This window comes from Anoplophora glabripennis, unplaced genomic scaffold (genome assembly GCF_000390285.2).
Source record: "Anoplophora glabripennis isolate ALB-LARVAE unplaced genomic scaffold, Agla_2.0 scaffold540, whole genome shotgun sequence".
Classification (NCBI taxonomy): domain Eukaryota; kingdom Metazoa; phylum Arthropoda; class Insecta; order Coleoptera; family Cerambycidae; genus Anoplophora; species Anoplophora glabripennis.
This window is the reverse complement of record NW_019416716.1, coordinates 35,104-60,648: the sequence shown is the minus strand read 5'-3', so window position 1 is coordinate 60,648 and position 25,545 is coordinate 35,104. Positions and strand designations below refer to the sequence as shown.

At 31.6% G+C, this 25,545-nt stretch overlaps 1 protein-coding gene across 1 annotated transcript in view; it reads left to right on the top strand.

Moving 5' to 3' along the window:
• Positions 1-24,758, top strand: part of LOC108910586 (UBX domain-containing protein 6) — a 30,301-nt gene extending 5,543 nt beyond the window's left edge. The window contains exons 2-6 of the mRNA XM_018715237.1: positions 1,072-1,226; positions 9,245-9,490; positions 9,569-9,726; positions 17,920-18,049; positions 24,333-24,758. Of these exons, the coding sequence (XP_018570753.1) occupies positions 1,072-1,226; positions 9,245-9,490; positions 9,569-9,726; positions 17,920-18,049; positions 24,333-24,602 (959 nt within the window). The 3' untranslated portion in view covers positions 24,603-24,758. The remainder of the gene's footprint in view (positions 1-1,071; positions 1,227-9,244; positions 9,491-9,568; positions 9,727-17,919; positions 18,050-24,332) is intronic.
• The last annotated feature ends 787 nt before the right edge of the window (positions 24,759-25,545 follow it).

The window sequence follows — 25,545 nt, the reverse complement described above, 5'->3', positions numbered from 1 at the left end:
GGCGGGAAACCCCCTTAAGACAATTTTTCGTGGGCCCCCTTGTCTTTGGAGCCAAAAAAATTTGGTCGCATATTTAAATCTCTTAAAAATTATCAGTAAGTAAACTAGAAAGCCATTAAATTTAGAAGACTTTTTGTCTCTTTATACTTTTTTCGTAAAACGCAATGTTTTCGAGAAAAATGTCAAAATGTGATCGAATGCATATAGTGATTCGCCATTTTTCTCAAAAACATTGCGTTTTACGAAACAAATATCAAGAGACAAAAAAGTTTCCAAATTCAATGGCTTTCTAGCTAATAATTAAAAAAAAAAATCAAATTTGCGACCAAATTTTTCTAGTTCCAAAGACAAGGGGGCCCACAAAAAAGTGTCTTAAGAGGGTTTCCCGCCAAAAAACGTAGCACAATCAGATTCCACATGTCATAAAAAAAGACTTCTTAGGGGCAGATTTCAAGGGGTTGTAACTCCGAAAGAGGGGGCCAGTTGACAAAAAGAAAAAATACGGGTCCCCTAAATTGGTCTTAAGAATCTATGAACAAATTTTGTTGCATGAATTTCGGGACACCCTGTATACAGGGTTTTTCAGTTCGGGAACTCAATAAATAATTCAGAATTACCTTACCTATGAACAGCTTTTATTTGGTTGGATTGAACAGTTCAAATTGCATAGTAAATATGCGCTACTCCCACTTCGTTTTTCACTATTGCGCAACGGTAACCACCACTGTAAACACTACAAATTTATGAGCGAGTTAGAGGAAAATCTCCTTTTTAATGTGTTTCATAAGGGTAAATTTTTCTATGAAAATCTCTAGGGGGAGGGAGCGTCTCAGAGCCCCCCCGCACCAACCGTCACTGTTTACAAATATTTGGTTGATATATTGATGCCACATTCTTTAAAAATTCAACATTTGTAATAAACAATTAGCAGAAAACCCTGAATTAATCAAACTGAACCGTATAAAATTTACATGTGTGTTTTTCTTTAAAGAATCCATCTAGTTATAGGCTACATATTTATTCAAATTGAAAAAATTCTGAATTGTTTTTATATTTTTTGTTAATTTCTAGGAGTATACTTTAGATGTCCATTAATTAGTGATGAGGTGCTGTCTAAAGAAGAATGGAAGGTCAAAATTAAAGAATTTCTCTTTAATACGCTTGAAGAAGAGAGGGGAATGACTGCTTGCTTGATCATATATTCTTGCAATTATAATAGAACCAAGGTAGATAAAGATAGAAACATTAAGGGTAGAGAGTAACAGTGTTAGCAAAAAATTTAAGTTTCTTCGAAGTAACTCTATCCAATTTACATAAATGAAATTTGGCATGTTACTTGTGTATAGTTATTACTTTTAGATTAGTAACAACCAAAGTAATTACATTTACAGAAATGATAAAAAGACCATATTTTTTTACAAGTGACCTTAACACATTATTTATTATGTCCGACATATATTTGATACAAATCTAATTAGTCTAAATAGTCCTAAAAATTTTATTTAAAATCAAAAACAAAACAATGCTTTGTGTAGTTCAGATTTTCAGTCAAATGTTTTTAACCCTTCGTTAGTCGCTATAAATATTAAAACACGATTAGTCGCTACGGTGTGTTACACCGATATGTATTTATGCATAATATATATTTTTTGGAAGAAACTTGCATGTGAGAAAAGGTGCATAAGTTATGTAAATAAATAAATTAAACTCTACATTGATTTATTTATAATATATGTTATTTATAGAAAACTAAACAAAAGTTATGCTTATACAAAATTTATAAACAAAATGTATAACCTACTGCTAAACATTTGAAAACTGGCATTTTATATTAGTTTTAATCTGGAATATCATATTTGCAATTTTCGCAAAGACCATGTGTATGTTCCAAGCACATAAAAGTTTTACATTTTACGCAGGAAAAACGAGTAATTCGATTCTTTTTCGAGCTACAAAATGAACAACGTCCTTTTGTCTGATTTGTATTTGTATTTGCAATTGTTTGGGTTTGCAAGTTACAGATTTCCCTAATTCATGTTTTGATGCTAATATGTAAATTGTTAGTTGCAACACGAATATTTATGTATGGTTTTATAAGCTGGTTTGCTAGGGTTCTCAAAGACTCACGCCTTCTCAAATTAGAATTAGGATTATTTGCTGAATAAATAACCATTGAATTAATACCAGCAACATTTAAAATTGTGTAAAATATAACCATGGGCCAGCGTCTTGTGCTCCGGCTACAATTATAATTATTGAAAGATAGCTGATCTACAACATCAACGCCACCTAACATTTTGTCAATGGTAACATACTCCGAGAGGCTATATGCGGTTTTACAGTGAGAAACAAACATATCAAAAAAATCTCATATGGGTGCGAGTTTATCGATTTTTCTTCGTTCTTCACGAGTCACTTTATCGTCTGTTCTAAAACATCGAAGCAGAAATCGAAATCGAGATAGACATGGTGAGACGGAAAATCTCTACACCAGATCCATCACTCTGCCAGAGATCATCTGCGTTCAGGTGATTTGCTTCGAGCAATCCTGCATAGTAAAGTAAACCTATGAATGCCTGAATCTCTAATATATTAGTAGGCCTCGCGTCTCCCTAGCGTGAGAGGTTTTCTCTTACGAAATTTATATACTTATTCGTATTGCAAACAATAATGTCCAGCATTGCATCATTTACAAAATATTTCCATATATCTATTGGACTGTTCAAATATTTTGTTGGTAATCTAGACATTGGCAAATGAATCACATAATTTTCCTGCCTAGTCCTTACATTTCTAGGTGGAACAGTTTTTTTCCATATGATAAACCCACCTTTTGCAATAAAGCAGAGGTTACTACTTAGATCTCTTTCTTCCTCATCAGTTTCTGCAATATCTTGATCCGTGTCACTTGCTCCTTCTCTTTCCTCTACCATATCTTGCTCATTTTTGCTAGCGCTATCGTCGTACGCTTCTTCGTCATCAGTAGGAACTGTTTTTAGAAGGTACTGGAGTCTCCTTTGGATTTCTTCATAAGACATATCTATAGTTTAAAAAATTTACATATTGAAATAATTATACAGGGTGTCCGGAAATGATGAGCGAAAAATTCAGGGGATAATTCTAGACCGAAAATAAATGCTACCTCTTTCTATAACATTTTTTCCAAAACTGATTATTAACGGAGTTATAGGGTGTTAAAGTTAAATTTTATTTGCAGTTTTTTTGCAATACCTTTTGCCACACTCATAATATTTTGGCGAAATTTCGTATATGGGGGTTTTTCGGGATGAGGATTATAAATTTGCCCACCGTTTTTTCGCATTTTGTAGAGGGCGCCACATACGAGCCTTTAGTTTGATTTGAATGGTTCCAACTTTTTTGTGCTACACTTTATGCGACTTTTGACTGAATATTTTTGTTCTCCTAACCTTTTGACATAAAAAAGGTGTACTTAATTTATTTCGATAAATCTAACTGTTTTGGAGAAAAACACTAAAATAACATTGCTTGCATGTGATGAATACAAAATCATTTTAATTTATTTTCTACATTAAACATAGCATGCTTTGGAAACAAACGCTTAGTTGCCTTGGAAACAAGTTTGTGGAGAATAGGGTTGTTGACAAAAAAACAAACCATATACAAATTGTTTTTGATACAAAAATTTTATATAAAAGAACCTGCCTGGATAGTAAAATTTTAAATATATGACAAATTAGTGGTAGAAATCATTTATGAATTTTTGTGTTACTTAAAAACTAGTCTGACATCATAAGGGGCAATTGAACAAGAAGCTAGTAGCAATCCTATTGCATAATTTTGAAGAAGAAGAAAATATATCAAAATTGTCCATCAAACCTTGTTGTCCTGTTTTCTGTTCTTTAAACAAAAGTGACAGTAGTGACAGCAGTCTATGAATTAAGAGTATTTGTGATAGTTATTATTAATTTCCTAATTGTAATGGATTCAAGAAAATTTAAGTGGTGTTTTGTTCCACATTCCACATAGCCAATTGCATTATCTCCATAAGACTCCCGAACTGCACTATAATTTTTTGTAAATAAGTAGGTATTTATATTTAATATTTATATTATAAATAATTAAATAAAATCATTCATTAAATATGTTAATCCTTACCTGACTGCTTTTATACCTCTGATTTCGCCAATATTAAAACAGTCGTTTCTTTTTAAAAATTCAGTTCATGATCATAAAAATATCAATTTTCGAAAAATTTGCGAAGTAGCTTTCACAAATCCCGTTTCACACATTCTGCTTTAATTCTAAGGGAAGGAAGATATTAAATGATTATTACTAAATAATCATTTTACTTAATAAAGGAATTCGAAGATTAAGGAAGATAACTCGTAGACTTGAAAATATTTTATGCGACAATGTCACTGACAGACTGACATTACTGACAGTGTTGACAGAGCATCTTCTGCCAATTTTTTCCTTTTGCGCAATCATCTACACATAATTTCACTACAAGGTGCCCCTTATGACGTCACAGGCGTTTTGAAATATTATAAAAAAATCAGTTTTAAAAAATTATTTTAAAACTGTTCCGACGCATTTCTCAATCTCTAATTGTGCATACACACTAATTAGTACGTGTAGAATTATATTATCTACTTTTTGAAATTTGGTCAACAACCCTATTAGTTTTGATACATGGTAATTTTTGTGAAAATTTGTTGTTACGCAAATGGTGGTTAATGATAAATAATAAAAAAATAACATCCTCAACAAATAAAGAATGGTTTACTAACAAAATCATAAGGTTAAAATACGTAAGTTACTAGAACAATACAAATACAAATTAAACATTCAAATCAAAGGTTCAAAGTGATGTCCTTCCTTTTCAATGCTAATTCTTCTTAAAAAATTCCGACGAACTCTATGGAATATTCCTTCGTTTTGCTTAATTACCTCACAATTAGCAACAATTCTTTCTCTCAGTTCATCGACGCTATTCATAGGTGTCCTGTATACAAGCGTCTTCAGATAGCCCCAAAAAAAGAAATCGATTGGGTTTAAGTCAGGGGATCTAGGGTCCCACTGTACAAAACCACCGCGTCCTATCCACCTTTCAGGAAAAGTTTCATTTTAGAATTCTCTGGCCGTTAAACTAAAATGCGGTGACGTGCCATCTTCTAGCAGCCACATTGCATTTCTTAATCCGAGTGGTACATCTTCCAATAGAATAGGTAAGTGGTTTCTTAAAAAATCCAAGTAAACTTCACCATTTAGCCTTTGTGGAAAAAAATGTGGCCCAATTAAGTAGTCCCCTACAATACCGGCCCACACTTTGACGGAAAACTTATTTTGATAACCATGCTCTATTGATAAATTAGGATTCTCATCAGACCAAAAATGCTCATTGTAGAGGTTTATTAAGCCATCATGGCCAAATCCAGCTTCGTCCATGAAAAGGATATTACGAACAAAATTTTGGTCACCATTATGCAGTATTCTAATTGTATTGCAGAAATTCATATGAGCAGCAGGATCTACGACAGAAATGTGACCCAATTAAGTAGTACCCTACAATACCGGCCCACACGTTCACGGAAAACTTATTTTGATAACCTCGCTCTATTGATAAATTAGGATTCTCATCAGACCAAAAAGGCTCATTGTGGAGGTTTATTAAGCCATCATGGCCACATCCAGCTTCGTCCGTGAATAGGATATTACCAACAAAATTTTGGTCACCATTATGAAGTATTCTAATTGTATTGCAGAAATTCACATGAGCAGCAGGATCTACGGCAGATAAGGCTTGCACCTTTTGGTAGTGGTACGTGTATTGTTTTATGGACGGAGTTCTTTGGAATGCCCACCTGAATATCAATTTTTCTTATACTTACATTGGGATTATTCTCTATCGAATTCAAAATACGAGCTTCTGCTTCTGCTGTTCTAGTATTTCGTTGTCGACCTACATAAAAAATTCTAGTTTTGAACGATCCAAATTCTCCTAGTTTTCGATGAATAGTACTGAACATTCGCGATTGGGGTAGGTTTCTATTTGGAAATGCTTCGCGATACAAACATCGTGCTGCAAGAGCATTGCCAGCAGCTAAACCGTAATAATAATGCATGTCCCACAACTCCACGTTAGAGTAAATGTTATTAATTATTTTTATTACTTTTATGATAACAACTACTACAAAAGAACTTGTACAAAATTACTATCTATCCAAACTAATTCTCCACAAACTTGTTTCCAAGGCAACTAAGTGCTTGTTTCCAAAGCATGCTATGTTTAATGTGGAAAATAAATTAAAATGATTTTGTATTCATCACATGCAAGCAATGTTATTTTAGCGTTTTTCTCGAAAACGGTTAGATTTATCGAAACAAATAAAGTATACCTTTTTTATGTCAAAAGGTTAGGAGAACAAAAATATTAAGTCAAAAGTCGCATAAAGTGTAGCACAAAAAAGTTGGAACCATTCAAATCAAAATAAAGGCTCGTATGTGGCGCCCTCTACAAAATGCGAAAAAACGGTGAGCAAATTTATAATCCTCATCCCAAAAAACCCCCATATACGAAATTTCGTCAAAATATTATGAGTCTGGCAAAAGGTATTGCAAAAAACTGCAAATAAAATTTAACTTTAACACCCTGTAACTCCGTTAATAATCAGTTTTGGAAAAAATGTTATAGAAAGAGGTAGGATTTAATTTCGGTCTAGAATTATCACCTGAATTTTTTGCTCATCATTTCCGGACACCCTGTATAATTAAAAGATTTTACCAAAATTTCAACCTCTGCCAAAAAATATTGGAACTCTATACTCGCTACGGTGTCAGACACTGAATAGTGGCATAAAATTCGTAAACAACCACTGTTCAAGCGGCCGTTTCGTACTGAAACTAAGCATTTGGTCAAATGCGGAAGGTACCGTGATTGGTGGAGAAGAAGCTACACTTACACGCAAATGCAATAGAAATGTTTAATGTGTCGGTGTCAGACACCGATAGCGACTAACGAAGGGTTAAGGGGGGAAACCACACTAGGAAGTTAAAAAAAATCGGATTTTTTTATTACATAAACTGTTAGTACATATTCAACAACTATTCAAGAATATGTTGGCAAAATTTCAAAATTAAATTCCTATTCGTTCCGATTTTATGAGCCTAAAACTGAACGCCCATCGGATTAGTGCTCAAGTGTACAGCAGGTAGGCCGGAGCATTTGTTCAGGTAGTCTAAGTCACTTATTAATCAAAAAAAGAACAGATGCAAGCTCAGAATGATACCCACAAGGTAGAAGAAGGACTGTTATATGGTGCTGGAATCGCTGACTGATCGGAAAGCACTCTATATTATTGATAACTTTCTCAAATGTCTAGTTTTCGGAAATTTTCAAACACGTTTTCCTCGATAAATTTTTTTGATTCACCGGAACTGTAGCTCAAAAAGTTATTAACCATTCATTATGAAAATTGGAAGTGTGTTGCTTTCTGAAATTACAAAGAGCATGAACCAAAATTGGGATGATATAATTTAAGGGTATTTTTTATTCAAAATGAATGAAAAAAAAATTTAAAAATTCATTTTTTTCAAACACTTGTCAAAACTTAAATTTTCACAATTATTATCCGCAATGAAGTTTATATTCTTAGAAAAAATCTTAATAATGCAGGAAAACAACTATTGCTTTCACATCAAAATTGCGACCTCCATATTTCCCCTGAACAACCAACTCGGACGACGACTTTCGTTGAACAACAGCCCATAACTTCGGCATTTTCAACACAAATGACTTGAAAAAATTTGTAAATATAGTTCACAATATTGATAAAATAATGTCAAAGTTTTATGAAATTCTAATCAGTTTGTCCCACTCAAAAAAATTCATGAGGAATGCTTGAAAATCAGCATCTTAATGTGGTTTCCCCTTAAATTAAAATTATTGAAAGTGGTCACAATTTTCAGTTGCACATAATTTAGCCAGAAAAATAAAAATAAGAATAATTTCAGATTGATTATTTTTTTGAATTTACCTGAATTAGACTGTGATCATTCCTTATGGTTTTTATTAAAAAAACATTCACAACGTTATACGTTTCTGGATTCGATACATTATTTCTTATGTCAAACAAAAAAAAAACCTGTATCTTTGTAATAAAACTTGGTGCGGATATTTTTTTCATTTTTGTAAATTTAATTGCAATATAATCTCATTAACCTAAATAATTTCGAATCACAATTTGGATTATTGATTTTTACGATTATTGAGAACTAGAACTACCAATTTATTTTCTCATAAAATTGTGATTATATTACTTTAGTTCTTAGGTATAAATGTGATTCTATGCTTTTATACCTTTCAAAGTAAGAAAAAGTGTTATCAAGAAATATTTTCTTTTTGAGATAATGTTGAAATTTTACAAAAATATTACATTTACTAAAATATCTTTGAAGATGCTTGATTTAGAGTGATGAAACTTGTGCTGTTTATCTAAAGATAAAGAACTGTCAAGTTCATAAAGAAATGTCCACCAGTGGTGGAAATAGTGAGAATCACTGTCATTAAAGACCCCAGAAATTGGAAGCCTCTGTTTTGAAAATTTGCTCATACTTGAAACTTCTACTGGAAATTCCAAAAGAAAGTATCTGATATTGCTGTTTTGAATTTATATTATCATTATTGAACATTCACGAAATCTAAAATAACTAAATAACTTGCGCAAATAAATTTGTTTTATTTTTCTTTTTTAAATATAATGTAAGTTTTATCAAATAATTGGCTTGGAAAAATGCAAAATTTCTACTTCATGGTTTTTCCAATCTTGCACGATTACATTATACTTAAAATTGTATTTCTAGAAAAAGATCGTTTGAACTTTCTTTTGGCAAACAAGCAGTAGAAATCATCCATAAATGTAAAAAAATATATTAACTTGTTTTTTTTTTTTAGTTGTGTTCTATAATTTCATATTACTGGACAAGAGACAGCATTTTGTATTCCCTTTTAAACATTTAGTAGCTGCATTGCACATTAATTGATGCAATTTGCATACTTACAACACACTAGTTAATGTTTATATTTATACGACTGAGCTCTGCAAAAGGTTTAACAGGCTTTTCGGATTATCAAAACTATGCTGTACTTTGATTACACACAAAACATGATATTTATACACAATTGCAATCATACCAAATTTTATTTAAATTGGATAGCATATCACTTCACTTAATTCATCTTTTTTTTTAATTTTTATTTTAGGTTGTGGATTGTGTAAACGTATTGTGCCGATATGTGGATAACATCATAGCAAACCCAGAAGAGACAAAGTTTCACAAAATTAGGTGTTCCAATGCCACCTTTAATGATAAAGTATTACCCATATTAGGGGCTATTGAATTTTTATATGCAGCAGGATTCCGTCAACAAAAATTGGTGGTCAATGATGTCGAAGAAGACTTTTGGGTGTGGGCGAAAGAAAATATCGATAGTCTGGAAACATTACAAGTAAGTTTTAATTAATTTTAATTTTAGCATTATTTAAGCAGAAAATAATGAACATATTTCATTAAAATATATCTGTAGTTTTTAAGAGAAACCCTAAAGTCTGAAGAGCGTGTAGAGTTGGAAATCGACAGGAATATTCAAGTACTTTCTCCGGCGCAAGCTGCGCAGAGAATAGAGTTACCACAAGAGTTTTATGCTATGTCGGCAGAGGAATTGAAAAGGGAAAAGCAACAAAGGTTAGTATTGCTTGTGTAATTTATCTTCAATAGTAAAAAAAAATCTGTGTACTTAACAGTCCCAGGTTACTGGATAATATTTATACTTAACAAGTTGGCACTCCAGCATTTTGTCATTAAATTTTATATACACATGAACTGACATCTAACATCATCATTTAATGGGAATATTGTTGATCTTAGTCACATAAAAAATAAATGGTAAAATAAAAAGAAAAAACAAGTTACATTAATATGTAATTCGCTTAAAAATCCTAAAAAAAAATAGAGAAGTATTTCAAAAAAGTCGTAAGCATAGAATTTGTACTTTATGAAAAGCTGACCACTCATGTCTGCAATGCTGGTAAGTGAAATGCAGAATAGGTGTGTTTCCTTAGGTGTAATTCCATATAAAACTTTACATAAATATAAAAAACAAAGTCAATAATTTACTTTTTTTTTTGTTCATCTCGCTGGAAATTATCAAAAAATATCAAGTGGGTGAATTATAACATACTACATTGATTGAAGTAAAGTTTAAAAAATCATTACATAAATGCCAATTCTATGGTGTCTTATTCTGCATTTTAGATGACAGCACATAATATGAGTTATAAAGCCATCTGAGGCAATAAAACTGGCAGCAGCTCATAGTTCACATCATGTGTAGACACGTTTTAAAAAAATTTGACGATGGCCTTAGTAAACTATTGCCAATCCAACAGTCATCTCGATGTTGAGGTGGTAAAAACCGCTATGTGTGTCATTACTCTTAAGACTGACGTTTTATAGCCAATGATAGAACAAGTAGATCCATCCAGAAAGTGATAAAGTGTAATGTTAAACTAGAGCAACTTCCTTTAATTTTCCGTATTGAAAGATCAATTTTGTCCAATAAAGGACCCCGCACAATCCTTATGAAAAGTGCCTTTCGACAATTTTTTTTTAAATTTAGCTATGTATAGTTCTGATCACGTAGGCATAAAGTCTGAAAGTCCTTTTTTTTGGATCCACGGCCCCTGAAAGTTGAATTTTTTTCCCCTTATGCTGCATAATAAGAATACAGCAATGATTCTTTTTTGTAAAATTACATTATATTCATAGTAAATGGACCTTGCCCAATCGATTGGAGATGTTTTCAACTTCCGATTCCGACCAGAAGTAGCCTATTCGAACCGGATTTACTGCGGATTTTGATGCAATGCCGAAAAATTTTAAATTTTTGTTTGAACATTTTTTTCTTTGAAAATTTTTTGAGCCCGAAATGACCTTTGAACTTGACCATGTGTCGATTCCCGTGAAAGACATCTCTAATCGATCTGGCAAGGTCCATTTGCTATTAATGTGATGTAACTTTAAAAAAAGAATCATTGCTTTATTCTTACAATGGAGGAAAAAAATCAACTTTCAGGGGCTGTAGATCCAAAACAAAGGATTTTCAGACTTTGTGCCCGTTGAGACTTTTGATCTATGCGATCAGAACTATCACATAACAAAGTTTCAAAAAAATTACCCAAAATCCACTTTCAATAAGGATTGTGCGAGGTTCTTTGTAAATATACCTAATAATTGTAATTAATGCATGTGTTAATTGTTTCCTAAAAGCATTCTGCCGGATGTGATTATGTTTAAAGTACCATACACAAATTTCTGTATGTTGATAGGCGTGCAAAATTCAGAAAACGTAAAAATATATTTTTTCTAATTTTGTCATATAAAGTAACATCTTTTGTTATCGAAATAAGTGTCAAAACATTCTACTTTATGTAACTAGTTGCATAATGAAAACCATTATGCAACTGGTTACAAAAAGTTCGTTATGTCACTAATTGCAAAAAAGAATAAACAAAATACAACAAAAAAATAATAAAGTAACTTTTATTTAAGTCAGTAATTTTATAAATAACACTATTAATTATTTATTAATTATTATTATTTAATTATAAATATTCACAACGCAGTTGATGCAGTTAGTGAAACTAATTCCAGAAGAAATCCTATTTGTTGAACTTGCAGTAATATTCCGTGATATGTTATCGGTATTACTCGGTTCTCCAAGAATATCACCGGAAATTGTTTTTTTATTGTCTATAGAATTTTCAACATATCCTTCTGCAATAGAATTTGACTTCCAGCCGCCGTGTTGTTTTATTTTTAAAATATTGGCCCCAGAATCTGCAAGTAAAGTGGCCAAAGATCTTCTCACAGTGCCCCGTGAATAATGTACAATTCGGCAAACCAATCATGACAACTAAATGAAGCAATTATTGTTACCTTAGCCATTAAAAGATTGTTGTCATCCGCCTCCGTCAAAAACTTCACAATATTTACTTTTGAAAATACGTTTGATTTCTTAGCGTGGTATCCATCAGAATGCCTTTTCAAAAATACTATCAAACTATTGTATATTTTAATGTCTATATTTTTTTTTAAAGACAGCTCAGTTTCAACATGGAATTCTGTGTCTATAGCGTAGAAGCCTTCAAATTCTTCTTACCTTCAAAATACGCCAATAGTACTTTCTCATTAACGTGTTTTACTTTCTTCTGTTCATGCTATTTCTCAAATTTTTCATAAGCCAAGTCATATACCACTTTGGATTTTTCAGGAATCAGTGAACATACTTGCCGTTTCTTCGATATCGCTCGGTATATCATCAGAATCTGAACATAAATCACATATTTTTCCTAATAAATGGTAATAGTAACTAACGATCAGCGTGTATTAAATGTCAAGCCAAATGACAAGAGAATTTAAACTGACACTACCTACTAGATAATTGTTATTTAAATTATACTTGTATTGATCAAAATTAAAAACTTGTATTTCCCATTTTTTGTCAAAATTAGAAAAAATCTTGTATGTAATACGTTATGAAACAGGATTTTATGTAACTCGTGCGATATTGCGGGATTTCACTTCGCTCGTCCTGCAAACTTGCACTTGTTACATAAAATCATACTTTTCATAACTGATTACATAAATAGCTATTTTTTTTCCTTATTTTGAATGTATTCTCAGTTGTCTTATACCCTGGAGAAAATTGATATAATTGGTACAATGAAGAGATATTGTTTCTAACTAGCTTAGATTTTCTAAAATACTGGACAAAAAATTGCGTATATACCCCCAATGCCATTTAAATATTTTGGGGTGATGCTTACCCTTGCTTGGGGGTGAAAGTGGCGGACTCAAACATACCAGCAAATAATGTCCCCTTTTAATCTAAAATCGACAGGCCTGAGCGTTTTTCTACAATCTTGACAGTTCCTGAATATGGCTCTATTTCGTTTTCATTTGGCCACCCTGTATATGCAATATGGAAAAAATTATTAATTTTAAATCTCTATGGATCCCACCCTTTATTAGCAAAATATAACCACTTTAATTTTTTACTTGCTACCACTAATTAAATAATTGATTGTGTGTTTACAGTTACATACTACAGGAATTCTTCTAATGTGAAAACTTGTACAGTCTACGTCGTCATATATTTTGTATTTTTGCACATAATGATTGAAAATCAAAAATACTTGTTATAGCTGTTTTACATTGAAAATTTATTCATGAATAAATTGATGAAGTTCTTCATGAATTAATTCACGAATTTATTGGTAAACAGTGTGGTTTTACACTGCAACAGACTTTGTCAAGTTTTTTGATGTATGAATCAGTTCTACCGATGAATCAAAGAAGCAAATAAATTTCAAAAATGTCACCTTTCCATAATTGTAGTGATACAACAGCGGTACCGTTCTGACACATATTATATAAATATTAGCGTTTGTAAGTAGCAAATCAGTAAAAACAATGCAAAACTAGTACGACGCCACACAATTATTTACATATTCCAAAAACATAACCTCATTACTAATCTAAAGGTAGAAATCTGTTGGGTTGGTACTTCCGAACTTCACGAAGAAATTGACGAAAATTAGAACATGCTCTAATTCGTCAAGAACTTGATGAATAAATTCATGAAGTTATTTGACAGCAGATTTGGTGCATTACACTTGTCCAATTTCTTGATGAAGCGACTTCATGAATTAATTGATCAATAAATTGTCAATGTAAAACAGCTATTAAGGAACCACAAATGCTAGAACTACGATATTATTGTAGCAGAGATAATAAGAAGCTACCAATGTTTAGTGAATGTAAAAATTAATTTTTTGGATTTCCATGTGAATGATTTTCCTGGAACTTTAGAGGATAGCGAGGAGCATAGTGAACGTTTTTATCAAGATCTGCATGAAATTGAAGTAAGATACCAGGGCAGATGGGATGTTACTATGATGTTGGACTTCTGGTGGTTACAGAAAATAGAAAATGAAGACAGCGGTTCAAAAAGAGTCCAAATTCCGCTGAGCAGTTCATTCAAGGACAAAAAATTACGTTACAAATATAAGGAGTTTAAGCATTGTAATAGATACTGTGGATGAAGAAGAGACAACGGAAAATCTTGCTTTATTGTCGTATATTCATGTGAGAGGTCACAGATATGCCAAGTACCTAATAATTGAATTATCAAAACGTTGTTCTAGAGCGTGAAAAATTTTTAAAAATTACAGAAAAAAATTATGTCAAAAGTTTTAAAAAACACTTAATGGAAACATCGACAACCAAAATGTTTTGTAAAATTTTTGTAAAACTGTGTTAATAATTTTTTATCCGAAATACTAAAACGAATTCATTAATTTCCATTAATTCGTTTTATTTATTTATTTATTATAAATGCGAAAAAAATCTAATTTCACTTTTATAAGAATACTTTACATTTTTCCTGCAAAATTAATATTTTATTTATTTTAAAAAAAGAATGCAATACAACTTAAAAAATTACACCTAATCATAACAGGACATTCGCAATTTTGGGGAAATCATAATTTCCAAATTCGCGTACCTACCTATTTTAATTCGAAGTTTGATTTTACGTCAAAGTTTTATAAAATTCATACATACACTGCGAATATTTACATTAGAAATGGTTAGAAAAACATGTGTAAAATCAATTGTAAACGCAAAAAGTATCTCTCAATTTCAAAGGTTTACATAACAAAGATAACTAGACAAAAAAGTGTAAACCATTAAGAAAATTTGTGAAATGTGTAAACTTCGAATACTTGGAAATTTTGATTCCTTCCAATGTTTATTGAAGTAAAAATTAATAAACAACTAAAACAAAAATTAAAAAATGATATGTCTATAATATTATTAATACAGTAGCACAAGTCTACCAGGCATATTGAAATTGTTATAAAAGGTTATTTTCAAAGAAACGTAAAACTAGCTAAGATAGAAAGAACTTACTATTTCCGCATTTTTCTTAGGATTTTTTTTTCAAGTGGTCTCATACAACATTGTTTGATTTCATTTGTCATGATTTTTTAAAAACATTTTTGAATTCATTTGAACTGGTTAAAAACCTTTTAGGGCGTATTATGTGTAATTTATACCAGTTTTTTCTCGAAAGTTTTAGAAAATCTAAGCAAATTAAATACAACATCTCTTTACTGTACCAGTTATAAGCAAGTTTTCTCCAGAGAGTAAGAAAAGTTTTAGAATTAAATTCACCATAAAATAAAGAAATAATTATATAATATTTTAAAAAAGATATGTTTTTATTTTATCTGTTTTAAATTTTTCCGTTTCTTTATACATAGGTATCCAAATATATTTAAGTACTAAAATAAAATTATAACATTGCACTTGAATGTCATAATTCTATATGAGAATAATGCGTGTACCAACTGCTATATGCAAACAACTAAAAAATAATAATAATTAGCTGTATTTGCATTTTAAATTAAATTCAACATAAATATACAGGGTGTCCGCAAATTTCACGGAACGTTTGACTGCATATTCACAACGATAAATAAATATGATCTACGAAGAAAAAGTTAAATAAAAAATTTTTGGTTTTTGAGTTACAGGCCTTCAAAGTTGTCAAAAATGAAACTAATTTAATTAATAATTTCATAACTTTTTTACCGATCTAGTTAAAATTTGGCACATTTAGTTGGACTATTATGGCGTATTATTTCTTAAAGCTTTAGTCAAATCGATATACTGGGTGGTTACCACTCCCTTTTAGCGGTCAAAACTTTTACAGTGGTCGTATTTTTTTAAAACGGGCAGCAGCACTGAAAAGAAAATCGCCTACAGAAAGCCATTCTTATGACTATAGATGCTAAATATTATGTACAATAACATATTAGTNCCAAGCCCTATATGTCTGGAAGGTTAATCCCAAGCCCTATAACCCCACAACACTAAGCGCTGTGAGCCCTAATCGTCAGGAAGGTTAACTTCAAGCCCTATTACCCAATAACCCATAATACCCATTAATTGTGTTATAGGTCGAGCCATGGTTTAATAAGGTAGCTATACTGATCATCTTTAATCGACGATATCTCCGCGAAAAATAAAGCTTTTTACAAATAAAAAATGTGTTTTGAAGGGGAAAGATAGTAGTTTCCAATGATATTTTCAGTTTTGAGAAAAAAATTTTGTTCGCCAAGTTACATAACCTTGAAAATAGCAAAAATACGTGTCTTTTGCACTTTCAGGTTAGAATATCTCGGAAACCTAGGGTGATGATCAATTCTGAGGCCAGATTCGGATTCAGCGCGCCAAATGCCTTCGGAAACGTAGTGTCTGATCTCTGGAATTTTTTCCTTGTTGGCCTGTGTTATTAATTACTTTTTTATTTGATTTATAGCAACACATGTATTCTATTCAGAATTGTCGCAGTTAGAGATGACATTTTTAAGTGTAACGACAATAATTTCACATTCACAGAGGGTGATAAATACGTCTTCAGTAATGCATTTTTTTTAAACTGACATAATAATTATAAATACTCAAACCGGTGTTTATTTTCAGTGGTTGTCTTTCAAATGTAGATCAAAAAAATTTTAAGTTAAATATTGCGGGAAACAACTACTTTATGGGCTACATGCTTCAACCAGCATTGAATTATACCCGCAATATCTAGTAAATAGCAGTTGAACCCACCAGACATAGATTGGTTTATATTACTCTTATTGACTTATCTCAACATGCCATGGGCGAGACAACGGACGAAAGATTCAGCTATTTTTGATATCCTTGATAGTGTGGTCCCGCCTTATTGAAGGCCTAGACCAGTGGTCTTCAAACTTTTGCGACCTCACCAACATTTTAATTTTTTATGATGAATATGTACAATGATTAATAAAATAGATAGTAAGTAAGTAAAAATTAAAGTAAGACTTTAAAGTTAAGTAAATATGTATTGAGTAATTAAAAAAAAAAGAGTAAATATAATCAAAGACTGAGATGTGCTTGAATATTTTTACATAGTATGTTATAATTAGGTGCCAAGTTGCAATCGCATTTCAAATTTTGCATTAAGCGCATTGCGTTACTTTGTTTTTGGTGCTAAGCATTAATACATTTATTGCCTGGTCAGCAACTTCAGGATATTTCTTATAAATCTCTAGCCACAAATCAAGGGAAAGGCGATGTAACCAACGCGAAGAACGCTGTGGCAGCTTATAAGTTATAAGCCGATTACTTGTACTTGCATAAATATATAAAGCTCTTATAGTAACTTATATGCGTGTACTTATAAAAATAAAAAGTTTTAAGAGTATAAATTTTATTGAATTTTTATAATTTGATAATAAAATTTTTAATTTTTGACCGAGTCGTGGAACCCTCAGAGGTTGTGCGGAACCCCAGGGTTCAGTTTGAATACCAACACATGTATTCTATTCAGAATTGTCGCAGTTAGAGATGACATTTTTAAGTGTAACGACAATAATTTCACATTCACAGAGGGTGATAAATACGTCTTCAGTAATGCATTTTTTTTAAACTGACATAATAATTATAAATACTCAAACCGGTGTTTATTTTCAGTGGTTGTCTTTCAAATGTAGATCAAAAAAATTTTAAGTTAAATATTGCGGGAAACAACTACTTTATGGGCTACATGCTTCAACCAGCATTGAATTATACCCGCAATATCTAGTAAATAGCAGTTGATGCTCTAATTCGTCAAGAACTTGATGAATAAATTCATGAAGTTATTTGACAGCAGATTTGGTGCATTACACTTGTCCAATTTCTTGATGAAGCGACTTCATGAATTAATTGATCAATAAATTGTCAATATAAAACAGCTATTAATTTTTATAGATTTTTTAATTAATTTAATTGTTGCAGATCTGAAATAATGGAGAAACAATTGCAGTTGAGAACAAAAGCAATGAGAGAAAAAGATGAAATTCGGGAAATTAGAAAATATAAATTTTGTCTTATTAGGGTACGCTTTCCCGATGGTTTATATTTGCAGGTAAGGAAGTTACATTTTAATATATGGGGTGATTCACAAACGGCGACCAAAAATGAAATCTTACATTTTTTGGTGATTTTTAAGGGGTCTTTCATATAAAGTTGTTCTAGGAGGCTTCGTTAAAAAGATACAGGGTGCTAAACTTAAAAAAGTGTTTTTAATTTTTTGTAAATAATAATTTAAAAATTTGAAATTGGGCATATGTATTTATGTAAACATTGTCCAAAATGAGGCTTTTTTCTAAAATTTAGATGCTCCAGTGGCGAAGATACAGGGTATCTGTGGCATATTTTTCTAAATAAAATAGTACGTCACTGCTTTACGGTAACATTATATATTAGGATATTTTTGGATTCGTCTTTCAATTTTCTACAAATTACTACTCTCTTATGTTTTTCAAAAAAAAACCTGATTTTCCAGTAAAATTTAAAAACGAATTGAAAACCCTTTTACTAAAATGACATGACAAACACTAATCATTCGGTTATTTAATCGAATAAAGAAATTAATAACATTACTCATCATTTTAATGATTTTATTTGAGTAATGTTCAAAATTACCTCTATTTCCACAAACACAGGCATGACATTTTCGAAATTCGTTCGAAATTTATTTTTGCTTGATTCTGATGAAAAACATTTATATTCTTTCTTCTAACTACTCAGAATATCAAAGTTGCTATCGCAGCCTACTGTGTAATTTTAAACCAAATTTTATTTGAATATCGAAGTGTATTTTTAGTTCGTTTTTTAAGTTTTACTTGAAAATCAGTCTTTTTTCGAAAAACATAGGAGAGTAGTCATTTGTAGAAAATTGAAAGACGAAACCAAAAGTATCATGATTGTTAGCGTAAAGCAGTGGCGTACTATTTTATATGGAAAAATATGCCAACACTCTGTATCTCCGCCACTGGAGCATCTAAATTTTAAGAAACGGCTTCAGATTTTGGACAATACTTACATAAATACATGTGCCCCATTTCACATTATTACACTTACTAGTTTTTAAATTATTTAAAAATATAACACTGTATCTTTTTAACAAAGCATCCTAGATAAAAACTTTATACAAAAGACTCCCCTTAAAAATCATCAAAGAATATGACGTTTAATTTTTGGTCACTGTTTGTAAATCACCCTGTATTTATTTATTAAATACAGGTCCTTCATAAATGACTACATGATCACGTGATCATGTGATCACGTGATTTTGTTTGGAACAGTAATTTTATTTCCTTCACATTGGCAAATAAATTTCGGTAAAATTAAAAATTTTTAAAACAATAAGCTCAAAGTTCAAGATTACATTAAAACACAACATTCTGTTTCATCGGCTGGTGATTAATGTAATTTTTCACGAGATTCTATTCAACCAATCAAACGAATTATTAACATTGGTGATATTAAGATTTAGGGATTTGCAGTTGGCAAGACCAACCGTGCATTATTGGTTGCCTAAGCTCAGCGGTCATGTGGCTTGTAAACATTTATGATGGCTCTGTATATTTTATTTTTCAATTTTACAAAAAAAAAATCGGCATAGTTTTTTAAAAAGGTAGAATTTTTTAAAATTTTATTCTGTATGATATAATACGATATATTTTGTAACAAGAAATAGAAATGCTGTTTTTTGTTGCGAGTGAATAAGACATGTAAACAGCAAGTGTGACATGTTCACAAATGAAATAAAGCAATTCTTTGGAAATGCTATTTTTTGTACTCATACATAAATTTATATGTTCAAATGAATTCAATGTGAACGTTTATACAGTAAATTACACAGGCCGACAAAATTTCAAAAAAAAGTTCCAGAGATCAGACACTACGCTTCCAAAAGCATTTGGCGCTCTGAATCCGAATCTGGCCTCAGAATTGATCCATCACCCTAGGTTTCCGAGATATTCTAACCTAAAAGTGCAAGAAACGTACTTTTGCTATATTCAAGGTTATGTAACTTGGCGAAAAAAATTTTTTTCTCAAAACTGAAAACATCATTGGAAACAACTATCTTTCCCCTTCAAAACGCATTGTTTTATTTGGAAAAAGCTCTATTTTTCGCGGAGATATCGTCAATTTAAGATGACCAGTATGGCTTATATTATTACATCATTTACTATATTCAATTAACCAATTGGGTTATTGGGTTATTTGGGTTATTGGGATTAACCTTCCTGGTGGTTAGGGCTTGTAGCGCTTAGTGTTATTCAGTTACAGGGCTTGGGGTTAACCTTCTAACCTTCCTGACATCTAAGGCTCGTAGTGCTTAGTAATATTGTGTTATAGGTCGAGCCATGGTTTAAGGTAGCTATACTGATCATCTTTAATCGACGATATCTCCGCGAAAAATAAAGCTTTTTACAAATAAAAAATGTGTTTTGAAGGGGAAAGATAGTAGTTTCCAATGATATTTTCAGTTTTGAGAAAAAAATTTTGTTCGCCAAGTTACATAACCTTGAAAATAGCAAAAATACGTGTCTTTTGCACTTTCAGGTTAGAATATCTCGGAAACCTAGGGTGATGATCAATTCTGAGGCCAGATTCGGATTCAGCGCGCCAAATGCCTTCGGAAACGTAGTGTCTGATCTCTGGAATTTTTTCCTTGTTGGCCTGTGTTATTAATTACTTTTTTATTTGATTTATAGCAACACATGTATTCTATTCAGAATTGTCGCAGTTAGAGATGACATTTTTAAGTGTAACGACAATAATTTCACATTCACAGAGGGTGATAAATACGTCTTCAGTAATGCATTTTTTTTAAACTGACATAATAATTATAAATACTCAAACCGGTGTTTATTTTCAGTGGTTGTCTTTCAAATGTAGATCAAAAAAATTTTAAGTTAAATATTGCGGGAAACAACTACTTTATGGGCTACATGCTTCAACCAGCATTGAATTATACCCGCAATATCTAGTAAATAGCAGTTGAACCCACCAGACATAGATTGGTTTATATTACTCTTATTGACTTATCTCAACATGCCATGGGCGAGACAACGGACGAAAGATTCAGCTATTTTTGATATCCTTGATAGTGTGGTCCCGCCTTATTGAAGGCCTAGACCAGTGGTCTTCAAACTTTTGCGACCTCACCAACATTTTAATTTTTTATGATGAATATGTACAATGATTAATAAAATAGATAGTAAGTAAGTAAAAATTAAAGTAAGACTTTAAAGTTAAAGTAAATATTTATTGAGTAATTAAAAAAGAGTAAATATAATCAAAGACTGAGATGTGCTTGAATATTTTTACATAGTATGTTATAATTAGGTGCCAAGTTGCAATCGCATTTCAAATTTTGCATTAAGCGCATTGCGTTACTTTGTTTTTGGTGCTAAGCATTAATACATTTATTGCCTGGTCAGCAACTTCAGGATATTTCTTATAAATCTCTAGCCACAAATCAAGGGAAAGGCGATGTAACCAACGCGAAGAACGCTGTGGCAGCTTATAAGTTATAAGCCGATTACTTGTACTTGCATAAATATATAAAGCTCTTATAGTAACTTATATGCGTGTACTTATAAAAATAAAAAGTTTTAAGAGTATAAATTTTATTGAATTTTTATAATTTGATAATAAAATTTTTAATTTTTGACCGNCGTATTTACGTCATAAACACGGCGTATGTGGCGCCCTCTAGAAGATACATCGAAATAGATAACAAATTATGATTTCTCGTATACAAAAACATCGACCCCTAAATTTTCGCGTTCATACACTCAAAAATATTATAATTATTACGAAAATTCAATTTTTAATTTCCAACTTTGACACCCTGTATCTTTTTTGTTATCAACATTTTATTAAGGCACATTGGCCCCAATCGTAATATTTTGAAGTAAAAAATCTAGTAAGTCTCTATGGACCATTACTTACGGACCACCCTGTATAAAGCTCTTATAGTAACTTATATGCGTGTACTTATAAAAATAAAAAGTTTTAAGAGTATAAATTTTATTGAATTTTTATAATTTGATTGATAATAAAATTTTTAATTTTTGACCGAGTCGTGGAACCCTCAGAGGTTGTGCGGAACCCCAGGGTTCAGTTTGAATACCGCTGGCCTAGACAATGAATAGTTATTACAACCATTCATAGTAACACTATTATATCTCGCATATACAAAAAAAAAATTATTATACAGGGTTAAGAAGATTGAAATATCCATTTTCAAAGTTCGTTTGTTTTATAATATAGTGAGATACAAATTCAAATCAAGTTGCCATGCTTTCGCATTAAATGGAAATTTAAGACAGTTGTCCAAGCGATCTTGAGAAATGCCAGTTTATTTGTGAATATCGAGCATTGGTCAAATATTCAAAGATCTTTTGCGGTTGAAATTTATTTTAATTACAATTACATATATTGTAACCACCCACCACGTATGTCGTCGTCACTTTCATTTAGATTCATGAGATCTACTGCTGAGTCAAGTAACAATTAGAATATGGGTAAACAAGATTTGCAGTACTGCTTCAAGACTGCAAGAGTTTTGAAGTGTTACTTGCTGAAAACCCGGATATCATAAAGGGTTTTTTGGCGAGAAAACCGCTAACCCGGATAACTAGTTTGTTGCGGTTTGACGTTTTGGCGAGAAATGTAGTTAACCCGGTTTGGCAGAGTTTGCCTAACCATCAAACCGGACTTGTGGGTTGGTTTGGATCTTCAGTTAATATTTCTATCTTTGTTTATTTATTTTCTGTTTCGTACCATCATACCTAGTCACTACTTCATTTTTTTAGAGGTTTGGATAGGTATAAGTTGTAAATAAAAACATTTGGTAATGAATTCACTTTGCAAAAAATACAAAGTAATATTTAAAATTGATAATAAAAAATAGTAATCATGGATCCAAATAACTTTAATCGTTTATAAGATGGTAGATACGCATTTTCTATATTGTACTGTATAGATCTTTATTAACTTTCTTTTTGTGACGATACATTTGCTTTGGAATACATAATATTTGTGAACAAGGTAAACCCATTTTGATTTAATAACCATCTATACATTAACGTTCTTTCATGGATGTGCATTTCAGAGTAGGAATAACAACTATAGTATATAAGAAATAATCAAACAACTTGAGCTACGAGCACTATCATAGAGTATAGATTACGATTTTATTATTGATTAGATATCCAAACCAAAAGAATTTTTGCGAGTTCTGTCAAATGTTAACTCAAACTCTTAACACAGTCAAATTTGAGCTAACTGGGTTTGATGTGGTTTGGATTGCCAAAAATCCCTTATTGATTGCTTGCTGATGTCAGATGATACTCATTTTCATATTAGTTATGCTCGCAAACAGAACTTTTATTATTGGGTGATGGAGAATCCTCAGCAATTGCATGAATTATGACTTCATAGCAAAAAAGCTACTGTGTGCTATTTTGAATAACTTCATAATGTTCATGAGGCTATTCGATGACTACGTTTCCACAGGGCAGGGGCATTTCCCACACTGCTAGAGCAAATCTACGAAGAATATCTCCTGGTCACGTCATTTTGAAATTTGGGGATCTTGACTGGCCGCCACAGTCACCGGATATTTCTATTTCTTTTTATGGGTCTCCTAAAGTCAAGTGTTTTTTATTTGACCCCAAATTTTAGATGAACTGAAAAATAATATCCGAATGGAGATTAACGCAATCCCAATTCAAATATTGGAGCAGGTGACGCAAAACTTTCGTATTAGATTTCAAGAGTGCCAGCAGCATGGAGGGGGTCATGTAAATGATGTAATTTTTAAAAAATAGCAGTTCCGTGTTTTCTCAAAAACCTGTTTGATTTCTAAATAAAAACTTAGTCACTAATTAAAACCAAATTTAAATTGTAGACTTCGTTATGCCTAACCCTGTATTGTCACACTGCCTGAAGTTCTAGTTGTAAGACTTTTATACAGCGTTTTTTTATAGTTTCAACTGTTTTTATTATTATTCATTTGTTAATTATTACCTGAAATTTTCGTTCTTGATATGTGAAAAATGGAAGTGATTTATTCTAATATTTTTGCAAAATTAATCTAGTTATTTTATACATTGAATCAGATTTTTTTGATAATAGGAGGAATTTGAATTTTCAAATTCTGTATGATCTAGTTAAAAAATTAAATATCATTCAATGCTGATCGAAAACTTTTTTTTCTCACTCGTTTTATTTTAAACTGTTGATGGTAAATGTATTGCTTAACTGTATTTTTTCAGAAATGTCATATAAAAATTGATTGTTATAAGTGTAAAAGCGGCTAATGATTGATTGCCTACTTTTTCCAGGGTACATTTTCAGTTTACGAAAAGTTCTCCGAGGTAATCGACTTTGTCAGGGAAAACTTAGAACACGAAGGCCTGCCCTTTGTACTAACTTCCCCTACAGGTCACAAATTCGAAGAGAGTGACAAGGAAAGTACTTTGGCTGATCTGCGATTAGTTCCTGCGACGATTCTCATGTTCCAGTGGGATCCTCTCGTAGAGCAAGATTTGAGGCTTGCCGGGAATGTGGCTTACCTCAAACCTGAAGTGATGATTCTCGTTCAGTCAATGTAAAAGGAATGATCAAGGAATTAATCTGTATACAGATAATTTATTTTACCTAATGTTGGATCTACACACATCTATACTATGTTAGCAAATATTCACAATATATATTATCGTTATACATTTGTTTTTCATGTGATTAAATAGTTTCTCTTTGCATCGTCATTAATTTTTTTTACATATTTTAAAAATTCCCTTTTCTCTTCCGTCTTTAGAGTGGAGTTAGAAAATTTATTTTATCTAATATAAACCTTCTTCAAGTACGATTGGTATTTATATGATTATTTATATATTTTATGATTGTCAAAACTTCAAATGGAAAATATTTCAGATAGAAATTTTAATTTGTTGTGTGGCAGTGAAGGAACACGAAATTTTTATTTTTTTTAATTGGGAACTGAATTTGGGGATAGCTTTGTAGGGCTAACAAGGTCACATTTAGGTCAAGTCGAAATCATCTCGAGGTCAAAGTAAAGAAAAGGCCTTTCACGAATGTTAACCTGTAAGTATGTATGCTTTTGAGGTCACTGAACATGAACTCGCTGGTAGTTTAACCCTATAAGGTCACCTTGAAATCAAGTCAAGGTCATTTCAGTTGCCTTAATCTCTATTCAAGCCCCGCAGGTGACCTTATAGGGCTAAGCTATCCCCGAATTCAGGTTCAGCGACTTCAAAAGCATACATACTTTCAGGTTAACATTCGTGAAAGGCCTTTTCATTACTTTGACCTTGAAATGATCTTGCCTTGGCCTAAATGTGACCTTGTCCAAATTCAGTCCTCCCCAAAAAAACATATATGCACTGGTTGAAATTCAGTGCAAGTCTTTTACCACACAAATCTAAGATGGAAAAGTAAACGTGGTTTTATTTTAAAACCAGCAGGGTAAATCTCTGGGTAATTTTTGAAAATTTTCCATATTCTATATTCAGACGCCAGTATCTCGAAAACGGT